General features: G+C 41.6%; 1 protein-coding gene and 1 long non-coding RNA gene across 2 annotated transcripts in view; one reads left to right on the top strand and one right to left on the bottom strand.

Moving 5' to 3' along the window:
- Positions 1-1,256: 1,256 nt before the first annotated feature.
- gli1 (GLI family zinc finger 1) overlaps positions 1,257-17,892 on the bottom strand; it is a 71,725-nt gene continuing 55,089 nt past the window's right edge. The window contains exons 3-13 of the mRNA XM_042505739.2: positions 14,631-14,863; positions 12,985-13,086; positions 12,684-12,882; positions 11,403-11,571; positions 11,082-11,189; positions 8,356-8,496; positions 8,093-8,242; positions 7,793-7,957; positions 7,123-7,365; positions 6,645-6,948; positions 1,257-6,078 (exon numbers count right to left, since the gene is read on the bottom strand). Of these exons, the coding sequence (XP_042361673.2) occupies positions 3,512-6,078; positions 6,645-6,948; positions 7,123-7,365; positions 7,793-7,957; positions 8,093-8,242; positions 8,356-8,496; positions 11,082-11,189; positions 11,403-11,571; positions 12,684-12,882; positions 12,985-13,086; positions 14,631-14,863 (4,381 nt within the window). The 3' untranslated portion in view covers positions 1,257-3,511. The remainder of the gene's footprint in view (positions 6,079-6,644; positions 6,949-7,122; positions 7,366-7,792; positions 7,958-8,092; positions 8,243-8,355; positions 8,497-11,081; positions 11,190-11,402; positions 11,572-12,683; positions 12,883-12,984; positions 13,087-14,630; positions 14,864-17,892) is intronic.
- LOC148190218 (uncharacterized) overlaps positions 9,910-17,892 on the top strand; it is a 73,654-nt gene continuing 65,671 nt past the window's right edge. The window contains exon 1 of the long non-coding RNA XR_015779017.1: positions 9,910-10,351. This is a non-coding gene — a long non-coding RNA (uncharacterized LOC148190218). The remainder of the gene's footprint in view (positions 10,352-17,892) is intronic.

Genomic DNA, 17,892 nt, shown 5'->3' with positions numbered 1-17,892 from the left:
ACTAATTTATTGTAAAGAGAGGGTCATGCATTTTCTGCCACTCACTCAAGAAGACTCAAGGAAAAAATATTAGTAGATTTGGGGAGCATCAAAATAAAAAACCCCTAAGTCCCCCACCCCCGCCCCCCACCTTCTGATAAGTGAAGAACAGTCCCTCAGTTTTATTTTCTCTGTCTTTCCTCTAATTATGCTTCAGTCTGAGGGGAAAAATCACTCTCTGGTTACACTGCCCATAACTCACTTCCACACCACCATATCCAGTGATGTGAGGTCACAAATAGACATGAACTCATTTTATGGAGTCACAAGCCAAAAAGACTGGGAAACCCCTGGTGTATACTATCATATAAAACAGTGTCATGGGTATGAACTTTTTTACTCCCATTTCTTTCCCACCGCTCTCTTATTTTACGTCTTTTAAAGCAGATATGTCATGTTGATAATATTTTACAAGCAAGATTTGTGTAGTTTTTCTTTCTTACAGCATTCAGCAGGGCCTGTACCCACTGACCACAGAGAGCCCGTCCAGGCACTGATGTCACCAAGAGCAGCCATCTTTAACGCTCATCCAAATACTTAATGTAGCAACCTAGAAGATCACTGTAGGTCACAATAGGCTGCTGTGACAGGTTTTAAATTGTAACCATAACACAGGTTTTTCCAATTAGGATGAGGACAAAAGGAAGGATGATTTAGGATAAATGGCCGTTGGTTAGATTTCCAATAATTTGTAATAGTTGGATCACTATTATGCAAAATATGATTTAATTGCTTACAGGGGTGATTTGTGAAATATATTTAATTTGGTACATCTAAAGCATGATTTTATTAAATGTACCAAGGTTTATCTGACTTTGATGTTTATACAATTAGCTGTTTCTTGCACTAATATTGTCACATAAGTTAGTTTACTGCTTACTGTAGACTATAGTGTGTGCAGCATGCAATGCAGCAAGTTATGCTATGGGGTCTTCATCTACAGTGAATGAAAGAGAAATACTGTTTCTTTTTGTCTTTGTTCTCAGGCTGTACTGCACTCTGTTGGAGGAAAGAAGTCATTGCAACAACCCACCAGGTACAGAAACAAATTTCATCCAGCAGAGCAGGCTTCATACCCATGTCTTTACTTTAAACCTCCTTAATATAGCTATACAATGTACAGATATGGCTACTTACAGCATTTGTGTGTGTTGTAATAAAACACACAGCCACATTAGTTTACAACAATGGACATTGAAAGAAAGGTTTGACAAACATTCTGCATCCATCCCATTGAACATCTTTATTCATAAACTGGTAAAATATAGCACATTTGTATAAAAATGTAGAAAAATTGTACACAAAATATAACACTTGGCTTTTGTCTATTGTAGTTAATGCTACTATTATAGCTTTCTGTTGCTAAAGGTGATAGTCTTTTGCCAGCAAAAAAGTCAGAATAAAAGATGACAGTTAAAAAAAAAATCCACACACGCACACACACACACACACACACACACACACACACACACACACACACACACACACACACACACATAGAAGGCAACATCCATAAAGTTCATTAATATAAAAAGATAATTTTATACAAAACATCTCATACATTCTAAAGAACAGCACTATCAGTCAATGTTCATGCCCCTATTGCTAGTGTTAGTGTCATGTTAGAATAGGCTATTTGTGCATCTTGTTCTCAGTCATTTTAAGGTGTCTTTGGTAGGTTGTACACTTTATCTGAAATGAAGAAATGTTCATTCCCGCTAATGCTTAGTAAACTTTTGAAGTGATGCTACTGTTTTACTCTGAAATATCTTGTGAAATGTTTCAGCAACACTAAAATGTGGCCTTATAGAGTCTAGCTGTGCTCAGACGTGTTCTTGAAGACTATTAAAAAATACTGTGATAATTCTTTCTATCAAAATGAGGTTCATGTGAATAGTCACAAGAGACAGAGACCCTTTCGCACAGTGCTGTAGTCAGTGCAAAGCCACAGTGTAAAATTAGTTCTCCTATTAAGAGCTGCAGCCTTCTTCCGTACGATACAGCTCAAAAGTTGCAAAAAAGTACCTCAGTGTAGCCATGATAATGTAAATTTCACTGCAGTGGTAGTGATAGTAAAATTCCCACGTCTTGATCCCCTTTCCTGAATTAGTAATGCAGAATTTCCAAATAACTCCTCTTTGGGATTAGAGCCAAAGTGCAGCAGCACTGTACTATGAAAGTACCTCAAACACAGGCAACTATTTCTGATCTGTTAACAGATACACACCAGCTGACTCGGGTTTCATTCAAAATAGCCGTCATCCTCAGCTGAGTCATGTACAAGCCATGTGTCAGGTTAATGTATGAATATAGGTGACATTTGCAAGTTATCTTTGAGCTTTTCTCGTTATCCTCTATGTATGTACCTTAGAAAGAGCAAAGAACTTTCTGTTTTGCAGTTATAAACACCACTGGAAAAAAAAGTACACAGCTGCTTTAGGAACACTTACAGTAAACATGTGGAGTGCAAACTCTCTGTCTGGAAAGGCAGTTACAACATACATGTAATCTGAACACCAAAGATTCAAACACCAACAAGTCCTGAGTGTCTGTGTGTAGGTTATGTGTGTGACTGCATTTGTGCATGTGTGGGAATACTGATATGCCACTATAAAGAGTGTGTTGCTCCTGACGACAAAGAAATCCCTAGCAATACAGATTAATATTTAGTAGCACCGAGAAATAATTTCTCAATCACTAAAAGCACAACTTTAGTCTTCACTCTGCTCCTTGAACAGCCATCTTAGAAAGTCCCATGTGAACATTGGCCTTCAGAATCCAAGCAGTCCATCACAAGACGGAGGATGATCTATCCACCATCTCATTGTCATATAAACAACATATATAAATGTATATAAAACTTATTTACATACATCCTTCTCTGCTCCACTGTTGCCACAGCCCCATGTGACTGGAATGCCTGGAAAAAGTTCAGGTTCATATCAGGCATATAGCTCTGTGTCTTACAATAAGGCACAGACAAAATACCAAGTACCAAGGCAGCGAAGGAACAATACAGCGAGGGAGGTTGATCAGGCACCTTTGGTTTTAAGGTTTTGTGGGGATTTTTAACACTTTTGAAACTTGTGATGGAATCACATTTGTAGCTTAGTCTTAACTTGCAACCGAAACACATTATTATCCCTATTATAAGGGTATTTATTGGCAACAAATCCCTCGGAAGTTCAGGATCCTGGCTCAAATAAGGGTTAATGTGTTGGGTTTTTGTGTAAAGGCATATGGGGATGTATAGAACACCCCAGGCATGAAATTATCGACTTAAAAGTTTGTCTGTCTTACCTTAAAAAAACTTTCTTGCAATGTACCATGGAAAATCACTATAAGCAACAGCACTTAACCTCTGCCTTGTAACCTCTGTACACTGGGCTAGACACATTTCTATGTGAGAAAAAAACTGGTCAAGGCCTCTACTTGATTGATTATCTGGAAAAATATGCCCCAAAGTATTCTTCTAAGACAGTGTGTTCAGGTATTTATTCTCCCCAGCCAGCGAGGTAAGCATGGACGTCATGTCGCCTACAGCCATGTTGGACAGGGCAGAGCCAGCAGCCAGGGTAACAGAAGTCTGAGGGGTGGTGAGGCGGGATGAGGCCTGGGAGGAAGACCCTGGCTGACCCTGAAGGGGATTGTTGATCGGGCTGAATGAGGAAGACTCAGCATCATCAATAATGGAGGTGAAGTCTATGCGAGCGTTATCCAGGTCCAGGTTTTCTAAGGCATTGGAGATGGGGCCAGATTCAGGATAGGGAGTCATAGGGGCAGGCTTTGTGCCAGCTGTTGGGTCTAGGTTGGGACCCATACTGTGCTGCTGGTTGAGACAAGGTCCATTCTGGGGGTCCATGTGTTTTTCCATATCCATGTTTATCTGGCCTGAATAGTACATATTGTTGTTATTGGAAGGAGAGAACATTTCATTTTGCGGGTGCTGTGGATGCTGAACTGGAGGAAGTCGGACTGCACGCCTGGGGCTGGAAGTGGAGTGGACAGGGCTGAGGTGGGGTGGACTACCCAGGTAGCTCCCTCCTGCCTGTGATAGGCTGTTCTGGCGGCTGAGAGGTTTCCGTCCCTGAGGAGGCCTGGGGACCACCATTTCCTGGCTATAACATGAGCCCTGGAGAGCTGTCAGCTGCTGGTCTTTAGGCGTCACAGAGCTGGGCCCTCGGCTGTGGGCTGGAGGGCTCATGACCAGGTTCTGGTTAGGGTAGGAAGTATAGGGCTGGTTGGAGTACATATTCTGGTTTTGGTGCTGTGGACTGTGCTGAATCATTGCTGTCTGGGCACTCATATCCATATTATCAGATAGAGGAGGAGGCTTTATTCCGGTCTGCTGCTGCTGTTCCTGTTGCTGCTCCCACATGAGTGCTTGTTGTGACTGCACATAGTTCCTCACCATCATTTCCTTCACCTGCATCATGGGGGTTTCAGGCCTCTGCCCATCTGAGAGTGCAGTACCAGCACAGCCCAAGCTCAAGCCCCCTCCACTGGGGAATGAGTTCTGGTTCTGCCCTGGAAAGTCACAGCTGGGATTGTTGGAGTTCCTCATCATGACCTGGCCTGTCTGTTGGGGGTAACCCTGATTCTGCTGGAGGATCATCCGCTGCTGGTGGAGCTTAGCACTTTGACAAGCATTCCCACCTCCCATCCCGGGGTGAAACTGCTGCTCGGGCTTGATGGTAAGTTTGTGGGTTCCATCAGGACTGTTGTAGAGGCCTGTTTGATTGTTGAAGTGGGCCTGTGCTTGTTGAGGCTGCAGGCTATGATCTGAATATTGCATTCCTCGCTGGTTCTGGAGAGCATGGTTGGAAGTTTGGATTTGGTTGTGTGAATCACTCCAAGGGCCTCCAGCATCACCACCCTGACCTATGCTGGGGTAATGGGGGCCAGAGGGACTGAGCTGACAGGTGCTCATACTGTACTCAGCCTGTTGGAGGAGTGTATTAGACATGCCCTCTGACTGAATAGGCCTTGCTTGGCCCATTGGATTTCCACCAGCCCTGGACGTGCCATCCCCTCCCTGGTTCTGGTAGTGCCCCTGCATGTAACTCTGGTCTGGGCAGCTCAGAGAGTCATGGCTTGGGGACAGTTGGTTACCAAGAGAACCTCCAACTCCTCCAAGAGTTTGATGCTGTTGCTGGTATCCCATGAAGTTTCTCTCTCCAGGGGGCATCATCATAGAACGATCCCTGGCGTCAACAGGGGCAAGGTGGGGCTCCATACCCATAGCCTCCATCATCACATTCTCTGTAATGCTAGGTGGCCGAGGAGAGTACAGGTGGCGGGAAAGACTTGTGTCAGAGCCACGGTGTTGCAGCGCATTCCTTCGGCCCATCACAGCTACATTATTAAGACTATTGAAGCGCTTTGGGATTGCTTGAGGATCGGCAACTGGTCGGACGGGGTCACTGGCTCGCCTGCTGTTGTTCCCTGGAGCCTGGTGAGGATAGATAACACCAGTGCCATACTCTGTGTTGGCACTGTGCCTACGTGGACCACCTTGTTGAAGGAAGGGAGGCAGCGGCTGCCCCTGGTATTCACTCAAAACACCTCCTCTTCTGCTTGGAGTACCTGGCTGCTCCATATTGGGTAAAGGAGTAGGTGGTGGTCCACCAGTTGCTGCAGCATATTTGGCCTTTAGGCTATACTGCTGTGCCGGTGTTAGATTAGGAAGACCTGGCAATCCTCCTCCTACAGGACATGGAGCTCCTCTGCGAGTGGTCTCAGGAGAGAGAGGGTCTCCTCCACTTTGCTCTGGGCCAAGGAGGTGACATCCACCGCCTCCTGTTCCTCCCATTTGTGAGACATCACTGGAGCGCCGGCTGGACAGGTAAGGAGACACCATGGAGGACCGACGGCTAACAGTATAGGCAGAGCTTAGGCTGCTGGTGCCGCTTCCTCTCCTGTCATTGGAAGAGCAGCCGATGGATGTACCACCTCCTAGCTCGTGATTGGACAGCTCCATAACTCGTCGATTTGAGAGGAGTGGAGAAGGTGCACACATTCCCATGCTCTCTCCGGGACCTGAAAATTAACATCCAGAAAGAGGAAACTGTTTAGAGACCAACAAAAATACAGACCAAAAATGTTTTTGTGCAATAACTCAGAACATACCAAGGCTACTCAAAAAAGGCTGGGACATGCTCTTTGGTCCCATGGGAGCTATGGGGTATGACAAATGCGCAATGTAAATTACAGCAGATAGCGCTAGAAATAAGGGGATGGTGTCTGCTCAAGTGCTTTACAACCTCCTTGGGTGCACTTGGCTTGACAGAACTATTGGGTACATTCAACTGGATAGCAGCCAAAAGCATTTGTTTATGGTCTTTTATTATAGACTTTTAAAATAATTACAGAATTATAATTCTAACTCATATCTTTGTTTTCCAAACAAAAATATTCTGACCCAAGAATGATTGTGGATGCCACAGTGAAATGAATAAATCGCCCCATGTTCTATATTAGTGCACCAGCTATTGAGCCTTTTGCCAACTGCAGACCAAATTTCATGTCACAGGAGTAATACAGCCAATGATAAGATGTGATACGACCCCATGACTTCTCCTATTTTTATCCTCCTTGGAACATACCAGGAAGTGCAGGTAGCTTGTTATTGGCACAGCGGCCAGGAGGGGTCGGCCTGCGGATTTGCTTCAGTTTGTCGATCTTCAGGTTCTCCAGCCTCTTCAAAGCCTGTGCAGACATTCCCATTGTTCCTACACTTCCTGGCTCCCCTCCTCCACCTGCAACTCCATCCTCCAGTGCTGTGAGATCCTCCAGACTGCCAGCTGCATTTAGGTTCATCTCCACCCCACTGTCATTGTTGTTGGCGCTCCCCAGTGGAGAACGTTCGCTACTGCATGATGACTGACCACCAGGACTTGGCTGGGATTTCTGAAAGCAGTAATATAATGTGTTATTACAACCCATCTCAAAGGGAAATGTGCTAAGTTTATTTTATTTTACCTAATGGGTTGAAAATAACTATGGATGTGTTGCTTTTAACACTGGAGCTTTGTTTGTTTTCTTAAGGGATCTTGCAGGCCATAAATAAAATGCATCACTCACCAGAGCAGTCTCAGGAGCCAACAGTTTGCAGTCCTCCCGACGTGTCTCCTCTTTCTCCAGCAGCAGTTCAGAGGTCTGGCCTCCAGGGGTCATTGCTGAACCAGGGGGACGAGGCCCCGTGTCCCCACGATGCTTCTTGGTGATGTGGGCTTCAGGACCGTGAACAGTCTTCACATGTTTACGCAAAGAGCTTGGATCTGTGTACCGCTTTGTGCAGCCGGGGATCTTACATACATAGGGTTTCTGTATAAGAGAAAAGCACCAGTAAGTCAACAAAGTAAATCTTGTATCTGTGTACACAGTCTTGCATACCAAAATTTACGTAAGTGCAACTTTACTGCTAATTAAATTGCCTCTAATATGTAACAGCTTACTATTCTTGGCCCAATACAAACTATTGTCGGTTTATTTTTTTCTGATTTGCTACAGCTGACATTACGGACATCCAAAATATGAAGTGTGAAACTCTGAAAGACCCCTATATTCACTTATTTAATTATTTTATGGTAACGTATGTAATAAAAAATACATAAATCACTTAGCAGTTAGGTTTGGAAAGATAAAGTATGGCTCTGAACAGTACCACTTTCAATAATGTGCAATCTCAATTTTTGAGATATTGTTCAATCTACATTACTTTATCACTTTTCAGTGGTGAACACTACAGTACCTCATTGGAGTGAGTTCGGTTCTGGTGCTTGGCCCGGTCTGAAGCATTGGAGAAGGCCTTGTTGCAGCCTTCATGTTCACACACGTATGGTTTCTCTCCAGTGTGAGAGCGCAGGTGAGTCTTCAAATTTTCCAAGCGAGAGTAGGCCTTATTACAGCCTTCAAACTAAAACAGAAATATACAGAACAATTTTATAACAACAGCCACGTTGGAACAAAGAGAACAACTTCCAAGAGCCAAAACAGGGACAGGGATAGAGAGAATGAATGTAAAATGCATGGAGACTAAAGATACACTCACAGTGCACTTATGTGGCTTCTCTCCTGTGTGTCTGCGCATATGAACCACCAGCATGTACTGCGCTTTGAAAGGCCTCTGTTCTCGAGAGCACTCCTGCCAGTGACACACAAACTCCTTCTTTTCTCCATGGATATGCTCATTGTTGATGTGCTGTTGAGTAAACAGATAAATACAGACTTGTTAATAATCAAAGTGGAATACTGTATATTTCTATTTTTCCTGCTTTTTTGTCTCTCTATTATACAATATGTATTGACTCTCACATGAACTAGCTGGTCTTGTGTGTCAAACTCCTTGTTGCAGCTCTCCCAGTGGCAGTTGGTTTCATAGATTGCCTCCGGCTCAGGTTTCCCGTCCTCCTTGTCTAAGTCATCTCTGCCATCCAGGAGACCCAAGAGAGGGTCCTAATGAAACATACAGACAAGAAGTCCATGGAATAAGTTGGGAAAAAAGTGTACATAGAGAGGTGAGGGGTTATGTGGGGCATGTGGGGAAAAGCCACACCTGCTGGCAACTGGGGAAAAAATGTGATTTTAGTGGCAGTGAGTATAATTTAGTCATTAAAAGATTCTTGATTCAGCCTTTTGTGCTTGCGGCTATTGTTTGAATTCCCTCTAGTGAATGTGTTTTCTTGGCATGCATAAGCACAGATCCAAAGAAATTTTCAAAATTGGTCGTTTGGTTGAAAAGGTAGTTTTTCTTATTAGTTTTTTTATTCAGTTATCACACATATCATAAGCAAAAGCGACACAAGCTGTTTGAACAAAATCAAATCAAATGTATTAAGTAGTGACTAAAAAGGCTCTGGCCGACCAAATGCTTATATATGCCTGTCCTACATTCTTTTAATTTTGGAAATTTAAAAAATAATTCAAACTTGTCACCCTTGAAAATAATGTTGCAAAGCATTCTTTTGAAATCCAGCAGTGTTCATTTTGTGTAAAGTGTTCCACATTTTAACCCCAACAACAGAACCACATCTCCTTTTAATCTCTTTTTGTGTTTTTGGTACAGAGAAATGACAAAAACCTCTAAAACTGTATTTGCCCTCTTGTACTTAAGAAAATCTTTGCACACATTCTGGGAGCATCCAGCCCTGTGATGAGAAAGTTATCTGCATGGGAGTAGTGCTCCAAGTCACCTATCCTTTGTTACAGTAGTTGAATCCTCTGGTCCCTTTGGTTCATGGACCGCCTCCATTAGACCCATGACATTAAGATGCCATTTTACCACTTTGCTGATCTTTTCAGACATAAAATTGAGGGATTTTTAAAAATCTCTTATATTTCCCCTGCCAGCTTGCTGATTGTTACTGACATCTTTTCCAATAAAGTAAAAAAAAAAAAAAAAAAGTTTTTTTTTTTTAAATGTTATCTATGTCATCATGTTGAAGTCCCATGTGCTTAAAGACTAAATATTCTGTACTATGACAAAAACTAGAACGAGCACAATTAAGTGGGCAAATTGGTATTTTTGATTTGTTTAATATGAAGATATGCACACATATGCACATGCATTTGAAAACTCATAAGTGGCTCTTCACGTGATCTAAAAACGTCAAAGTTGTAGCCTAAGCCTATTGTAAGATAACCTTCTTGTCCAATGTTTGTCACATTTTAAGATTTTAGATCAACCAATGCTGTCGCATTATTATCTCCTTTATGTGACTGGATATAATAGTTTTAAAATTGTGTTTTAATTGGCTCAAAAAGCAAGATCCCTGTCAAGGAAAACAACACTGCGCATGCCCCAAAACCTTTGACTATGAAAGGGGTTGGCACTTCCTTATAATGCATCCATGGTTGGCACTAATTTGATACCAGAAGTGGCTGATTGCGCGTTGCTCTCGGTTGCTCTGCTGCAATGTGATTGTTGATTTGCCAAATAGCTGCTGTTGCTCGCAGCTGTCAGAAGTTAGTACGGTCATCGTAACGTATGGATTGTTTCTTTTACCATAGCACAAAGTTAAAAGTCTGCCGTTTGAAGAAAACCTTGAGGAGAAACACCTCGGTGACCACCAGCTTTGGGGAATTGTTATAAACCAAACCGCTGATAAAAATGATTAGATTGAACGTGCAGTGGTTCTGCAGGAGGAAATAACTATCTGCTAGCTGGTCAGAGAAGACGCTTCTTGTGTTTTCCGTGTGTTTTCCGAGAGGATGGTACCTGGTCAAGAACAGGCTTTCAGGATCTCATGCATCTTTACCAAACATGGAAACAGCAGGACAACACGGCAGTGCAACAACAAGGTGACAACAGGTATGTGCACAGTCGGATTATCACCCGTGTTTAACCGTCTAAATTTAAAAATAAAAACCGCACAAGTACTGTTACACTCAAGAACGTAAATACAAAATAAAAGTTATTTAAAAAATGTAAAGATCTTAAAAAAAGGGTACTGTAACATAACAAATATGTGCAATATAGCTGTTTCAGAATAAGATGTAGCCTATATAATTGTGCAGGATGTGCGTGCAGTTTGGGGCAACAACCATGCAAGTTTTTTGCATGCGGTATAGCCTAAATGTGTTATTTTTGCCCATTTCCTTAAACAGTCTTGAAATTGCATAACTTGAGTATGACTGGAATGTGAAATTGCTTAGTATGTCAGATTGTAAAGTCGGATTATACATTTATGGTTTTCCATCTGTGCAAAGCAGTTGTTGTCCCACAGTTTTTCCTGACATACTACATTGGAAAAATCAGTCATGATCCACTGATATGATGAAGGTTCATTGCCAACAACAGTTGCATGAAAACAGGCCATGAAGGCTGAAAAAACCCTCTTTACATACTGTGACTGCAATATTTTTGATAAGAAAGTGGTCAACAAGACAACGCTTGCACATATGGGCTCATATCAGCCAAACGTTACCAGGAGCAATTGACAAATGCTCCCTGCATGTGAATCTGACAAATCTATTGTCAAAACTAAAATGTACATGTGTGAAGGTGAAAAGTACTTGTGAGAATAAGACTTTTTCTGTACCTGAGTGCCAGTGGAAGAGGGACTGGCCACATCTCCCTCTGACCTCTCCTCCAGGCTCTTCACATTCATGCCATCCATCACACCTCCCAGCCCCGGCTCTGTCTTCAGCTGCAAAACAAACACACACTGTATCATCTCTGCTGCTTCTGTCTCTCAAAGTCATTCACATTCATACATTTAGCTTAGACTTAAATTCTCCCTGTCACACACCTGTCTTAGGTTTCTATTCATCCCCTCCCAGGAATTATCAAACCATACCAATTATCAAGCTGATACTGAATTGCTCTGACTCATTTGTAAAGTGTGACTGAGTCATCTTACATGTCCATGTTTGGCTGGAGCGTGGAGCCGAGGATTGTGGGGAGGTAAGCGGGAAGCTTGGCAGGGACCTGGTGTGTGTCCACCCAGAGGTGTCCCCCCACCTCCTCCATACATGGAGCCTTGTTGTCTGGATTGGCAGTTGATATTGCTGGAATAGCCGAGGGACGGGCTGTGGAGTAACATAGAAAACAATAAGACAGCTCCATAAGAACTGATGGAACTGGTCAAATGAAAATTAATACAACCAGTGGCCAATTTGCTGAAAATATGGAGGTGGACATGGACATTTATTACAGGCAGATTTATTAATCTTGTTGTCTTTCAATACTGGAACTTCGTTGCTAACCTTTTTTCTTGTTTTGCATTTATTATTTTCGTTATTTGACTTGGTGTATGTGTATACGTGTCTGTGTATTAGGGGTCAACCAATATTGGTTTTTCAGGGCTGATGCTGATACTGAATATTAGTACTTGTTGAGACCTGAGCCCTTATGTGGAGCTGATATGCATTTACAATAAAAATATATAAATAAATATATATAATTATATAAATATAACAAACTTCAACACAAAACTTGAAATTTTCAACATCATATACAAAGTTCCCTGCAAATTTTTTAGTATAAAGATCAGTGAGAATTCAAATAAAAATGAATAAATAAAAATAGCTCCATGAGGTTTTACAAAGTAAAGTTCCCCATATGCTGACGCTTTCTTTGCATGTTTTGCAGACAGCCTGGTGTTGGTTGAGTGAAATATGCACACTTTTTCATTAATTAATTTTATCAGCAATCATTAAAATAAAATGCAGATACAGAGATTCAGCAAAATGTCAAATAAGGGCCCAGGTAATTGGCCAGGTCGGTAATCTGTCGACCCCTGGTGTAAATATCTAAATCGCCTATTTGTGAGGCAATTATCAGTGCACTTGCAGCTATCAAGCACTGTCGAACAGGTGAAATTCACCACAGTTTTGTTTTATTATTGAATCTATTGTATTGCAGTTTACCTACATTTGCTGTCATTTTAACCAACTGTGGTGGCTTTAGGGATGCGGTTACTTCATGCTGAGACGGTGTTTGAAGGTAGATAAATGCTTGGTCATAACTATTATGCTTCAAATGAAAACACTGCATGTTGTGATTTTAAATTCAGGGTATGTGTGTACTTTGAATCCCATGCCTGGAATGTTAGATTTTACTATTTTGAGATAATAGATATGGATATTGCTGGCTTTTAAAAGTGTTTTTGTGCTTAAAATAGAAAAGTGAAATATCTGACCTCATGGCGCTCACAGAGAGATGTCCATAAGAGCTCGCCCCGTTAGGGTTGCAGCGAGAGTTAACAAAGGCCACCAGTGAGTTGGGTGATGTCCTGATCACTGTCTGCAGGTCCACACTGGCATCGGACAGAGGAGAGATGGACAGAGCTCTCTTTTTACTCAGCTTCAGCATGGATCGAGGTGTGGAGAACCTCGAGCCTAAAAGGGGAGCAAGAGGAAAAGCAGGGTTAGCTTTGATGAACAAAATATTTTAGAGAAAAGACTTCTATTTAAGGGAAATGATGGGAGGTGTTCACCTACCGTCACCTGAGCCAATCTGATCAGAGCCAGGCTGAATCTGGCAGAAGTTGTGATGAGAGGACATCATGTTGTTCTGGTTACAGTAGGGGGTGCTGTTGCCACCTGTTGGACATTGAGGACAAACAGAAATGCTGAAATATTCCAATGCAAAGATGCATGTTAACAGTTTTTAAGTTTGAGGCGGCAGAAGAGTAAAGGGTGGTCCACACCAAGAACAATAATGAATATGATCACAATGTGAACATCAACACTGATGAGCAATAATGTTGTGTAAACAGTTGGGCCAAGCATGTGCTGCACGCCAGTCATTACAGCTTCGTATATTTCTTTATTTTATGTATCTGTTTTTCAAGTTTTGTTTTCAGTTTAGTTTTTATTGTGAGAAATTCTTTGTCTTTATTAATTTCAGTATTAGTTGTAGGTTACTTTTTTTATAATATGGAGGTATTTTGGAAGGTAAGCCTAACAATACAAACTACGCTTTGTGAAGGCAGTTGACTCACAGCCATTTAGACATTTTAGTCACTGTTGCCTCCTTTTATTTCTGTTAACTTAAATGTTTTAACACACCATCTTTTACTTTTTAGTCTAGTTTTAGTTAACTTTAATGACCTTGCTGTGCTGTGTGCTCACTGTTTAAGAAGCAAATAAATATTGACAGGTGTTGTAGAGAGAGAACATCAATTTGAAAGTATCCTGTCAGATGTAAGAGAGACCATCAGTAAGGATGAAATGAATTTCAGAGAGCACAAAGAACTGCTTTGCAGTATGTCTCAGGTAAAAGTCATGTTCAATGTGACGCCCTGTAAATTTAGATGGATTTTAATTGGCTGTCAGTGTTTCTGTTCATCAGATTGCTCCGAAAGTGATCCCAATGATAATGTTCAATTGTCATTATAGTTGTGGACCCACCTACTTGAGATAGAACAATTTTTAAAATGATATATTTATAGCTCTTAGAGTCATTATACTTGGCGTGGATGACACTTAACCCTGAGTGTGCACTATTTAAGATATCAACTAAACATTATGTTGAACTGCAGTCCCTTGCGTCTTACAAAAGCTTATTTGTTGAGCAAGAAAGGAAAGCCACACAACTATCATGTCATTTGAAGTTTTACTGTAGGTACAGCACTTGTAAAATCTTGCTGTTCTGAAATGAGAAGTGAGGCAGACAGACAATTAACTGCCCTGTGAGGTTTTATAGTCTAGACTCTTTCCTCTACGTTTTTTTTTAAGAGGAAAAGAGACCAAATAAAGACACAATAGGAAGAACTGGTAAAGTAAATGAAGTAGAATTAATACAAAGGGATTGTACCACAATTCTCAGTCACCAGCTGACATCTGTTTGATATTCATACTTGGATTCACATTTTACATATTTTAGGTTTATATGGTCTATTTTTTAATCTCTAGTTCACCTCAGTTTAACTGAGTAATTTTAATTAGTCCAAGATGCGTGTTTTTCTGCAGAGTAACAGATGCATTTATATCTCAGCAGTAAAACTGGCCTTCTGTTGACTGCCATCCTTTGTTTTGTAGAAATCTGTGCAGTCTCTGTTTCTTACTCAGTCTCTCAGGTATCTTTAAGCCCAAATCAGTAGCAGCTGTGCGATTAAAGAGATGTAAAAGATACTCTGACTCACCCTCTGTGGGCGGCATGCCCCTGTGGCCCATCATACTGTGTGGCGGAGGGGCCTGAGGGGGCCTCATGTATTGATCCATGCAGTGGCCAATCCCCTGTCCTGGGCCTGATCCATGAGTCATACTGGGAGTCATGGGATTATACATAGCGCGGCAGTCCTGAGGAGGGCCGTTGAGGAGCGGGGCACGTAGCGAGGACACATCAGTGTAGGGAGACTGGTCTGATGGGACTAGGCTTGAGACATCAAAGAACAAAGTTATTAATTATGAGAAATAATCTAAAATAAATGTGGAAAAATGGCAGTTGAATGAATGAATTGGTGAAATATTAGAATATTGTGCAACACTGTTCTCTCTCTTTCATATTCCTGATCTAAATGCATGTTGAAGAGCAACTTTTAGCTTAAAGTGTTGTACTTTTGTAACAAAATTTTAAAGGGAGTGTTTTTTATTCCAAAAAGACTATTTCTAGTCAGCTGTATGACTTAGGAAAATGAATATTCCACTGATATTGTCGTTTATGCAGCCCTGTATACTCCGATTAAAGTGCCCTAACACGTCGTTTATCATGTCAAAATATGGAAAAAAGTAGAATGGCTGGAGCCGCCTATGCTATTTTGTTTCTTTGCACCTAAATAGGATTTTTTCAGTGTTTTCTCCCAGTGGTGGATTTGTTCCACCGTGCCGACACAGCCTCTCTTCCATTCTTTCAACCACCTTCTTTAAAAGGACAGAGCTGCACTATTTGTTGTGATTTTCTAGCATATCTAAAAACCTCATGACATGAAAGTCTATCAAAAAACAGTTGTGTTTCCTCTTCTGGCCAGTAATGTGGACATTTCTTCTGGGCATGCATCTCTGACACAGCCTTGAAAATTGTTGGCATGTTGTTTTGTGTATTCACAATAAAGCACAGAGCTGACTGTAAACAGAAAATTGGCCGTGTGTCAGAAACTGCAGTAAAAACTCCAAAGAATGCTCCTGAAACCTGACTTATACCAACATATCCCACGTCTTAATTTGAAAATGATAAATTTGGAACAAGACTCAGTTTGGAATATCTAAATGGAAAATGCTGTTTTCATGACCTGTTTCAAATTCATGATTTTTGGAATAATAGTCCAATATTAATATGCATGAAAAACGGAGCCACTAAGAGCCAGAAAGCATCACAGAGAATAATTTTCCATAGGGGTAAGTGAGCAGATTGAGGACCCTAAACTGACACAGTAAATAATTAAATAAATAAATGAGCATGATGAACTAGGGATAAAAATAAATAAAAATGTAAATAGTAAACACATATTAAGAGTATTGTATTTTTCTGTGTTTCTGTGTCACTTTTGACTTTTTGAATTAGCATGATGATAATTCAGAATAAATAATCAAATAGGTAATAAATGTTTAAAGACGATTGCATTTTTCAGTGTTTCTGTGACACTTAAATAAGTAAGAGATTATTACGCAAATTAGAAAGCTTCTTTAAATACCACCTTACCCATAAGATAAAACATTGATGCTAACTTTCAGAAGCAGCACAGAAAAGCAGCACTGCCTGAGGAGCAAGTGAGGTCTATGTTTTACATAGCTCCAACACAAATTGCCCTCTAGGACAAAAAATAAAATTGAATTGAGCTGAACTCAAATCTATCGTGATGTCTGGTTCTCACCACTAGATGGGGTATAGCCCTCATGTTGGTCTGCACTGTGGAAACTTACTCATCTGGGTTTTCCCCGACCAAACTAGAGAGGGAAACTTCACTGGAACTTTCCAGCCTTCTCAAGAGTTTCAATATTTTCTCTGACCTTAAATTTTACTGGTTAGTTCAAAATCTGTCTCTCCTCTTCTTCTCTTTCTCTCTGCCCCTCTCGCTCCTTTCCTAAAGGGGCAGACTTCATCTGTCCACCTTCTCCTAAGTCGTCCTTTCAGTTCTTTAATTCTTTCACCACAACGTGTATTCCACACAGGAGCTTAATCTGTCCTCTCTAATCCACTGTGCTGGTTCCCCCCGACTCTACCTCTCCCTCCCATTCTCACTCCTTTCTCCCATTCATCCCTTCTGTTCTCTCTGCCCCCCCTCTTACTTTCTATCTCCTCTTCCTCCCTCCTCCTCCTCCTGCTCCTCTGTCTTTCTCTGTCCCAACCATCCACCTTTCTCTCCATCTCTCTCTGTTTCTCCCTCACTCTGGGTAACCTGAGCGGGGCGCGAGGCAGTCATGCAGAGAGCAGCGGGGCCTGGTCAGCCTGTAATTAGCAGCTGTCAGAGAGAGGCCGAGTCCACCCGCAACCTGGGTGGCATGAGGGAGGGAGGGAGGTGAGGGGGAGGAGTGAGGGGCTGAGCTAGCGCTGTGTCCACAACAATTGCAGCGAGACCTGGGCTTCTGCAACCTCAGAATATCTGTGTGATTAAAATAGGAACAGTTTCCGAGCCTCTGAGATGAGTAGGATCCCCGCTTTCAGAGAGGAGCTGCTGTGATCTCTGAGAAGATTGACTAATCTTATCATAAAGACTGGAAGCAGGGCAAAACAGTGAGTCTGGCCCTGTCCAAAGGTACAAAATATCCATCCCCTTTACAATGCATGGACATAATGTCACACCTTTACAGAAACATAAAACAACATCTTGCGGTTTCAGGGTGAGTGCTAATAGTTCGTGCTGGGCCAGACACAGTGATTGTGCACAACTTCTTGATGTGTTGACATCACATCGAGGATGCCAGGTTTTACACCGTTGTGCCCACCATATCTGTCAACTAAGCACTCTACGGTGATCTGTGTGACATGGTGTTTGTGCATGCACAGATTACACAAACACTGATTGCTTTTTAAAAAAATATAAAGAAAACCCATTTAGTTCATTTTCATGTGTCAGCGCCCATGTTCATTAAATAAATAAAAAAAAAAAAAATGTATGAATGTTGAGGAGATCAAGAGGAGAGCACATCCTGTGAGAGAAGAGGGGGATGAGGAAGCTGAGCTGGAGTCACAGCAAAAAAAGAAAAAAAACTTGAGTACTAATGCTAAAGATCAAAGTAAATGCACGGCAGGTATCGAGCGTCATGGACGCACATCTTTTCTTAAATGTTGGTGTAATCGGTAACACTGCTCTTCTCAGTTTATTAACTGGTGGGAAAATTTCCTCACTGTGTTATCCTACTGTCATCAGACGCAACAGAAGTGCTGGGTGGGAGAATGAACTGTCGAGAAATGGCTCCAGCATGTAAGCCTGCATTAAAATGCTGAGCCCATATGTTGACATACAG

The sequence above is a fragment of the Plectropomus leopardus genome, chromosome 2, assembly GCF_026936395.1.
Source record: "Plectropomus leopardus strain MGB_pleo_1.0 chromosome 2, ASM2693639v1, whole genome shotgun sequence".
Classification (NCBI taxonomy): Eukaryota; Metazoa; Chordata; class Actinopteri; order Perciformes; family Serranidae; genus Plectropomus; species Plectropomus leopardus.
This window is presented reverse-complemented; position numbering and strand designations above follow the sequence as displayed.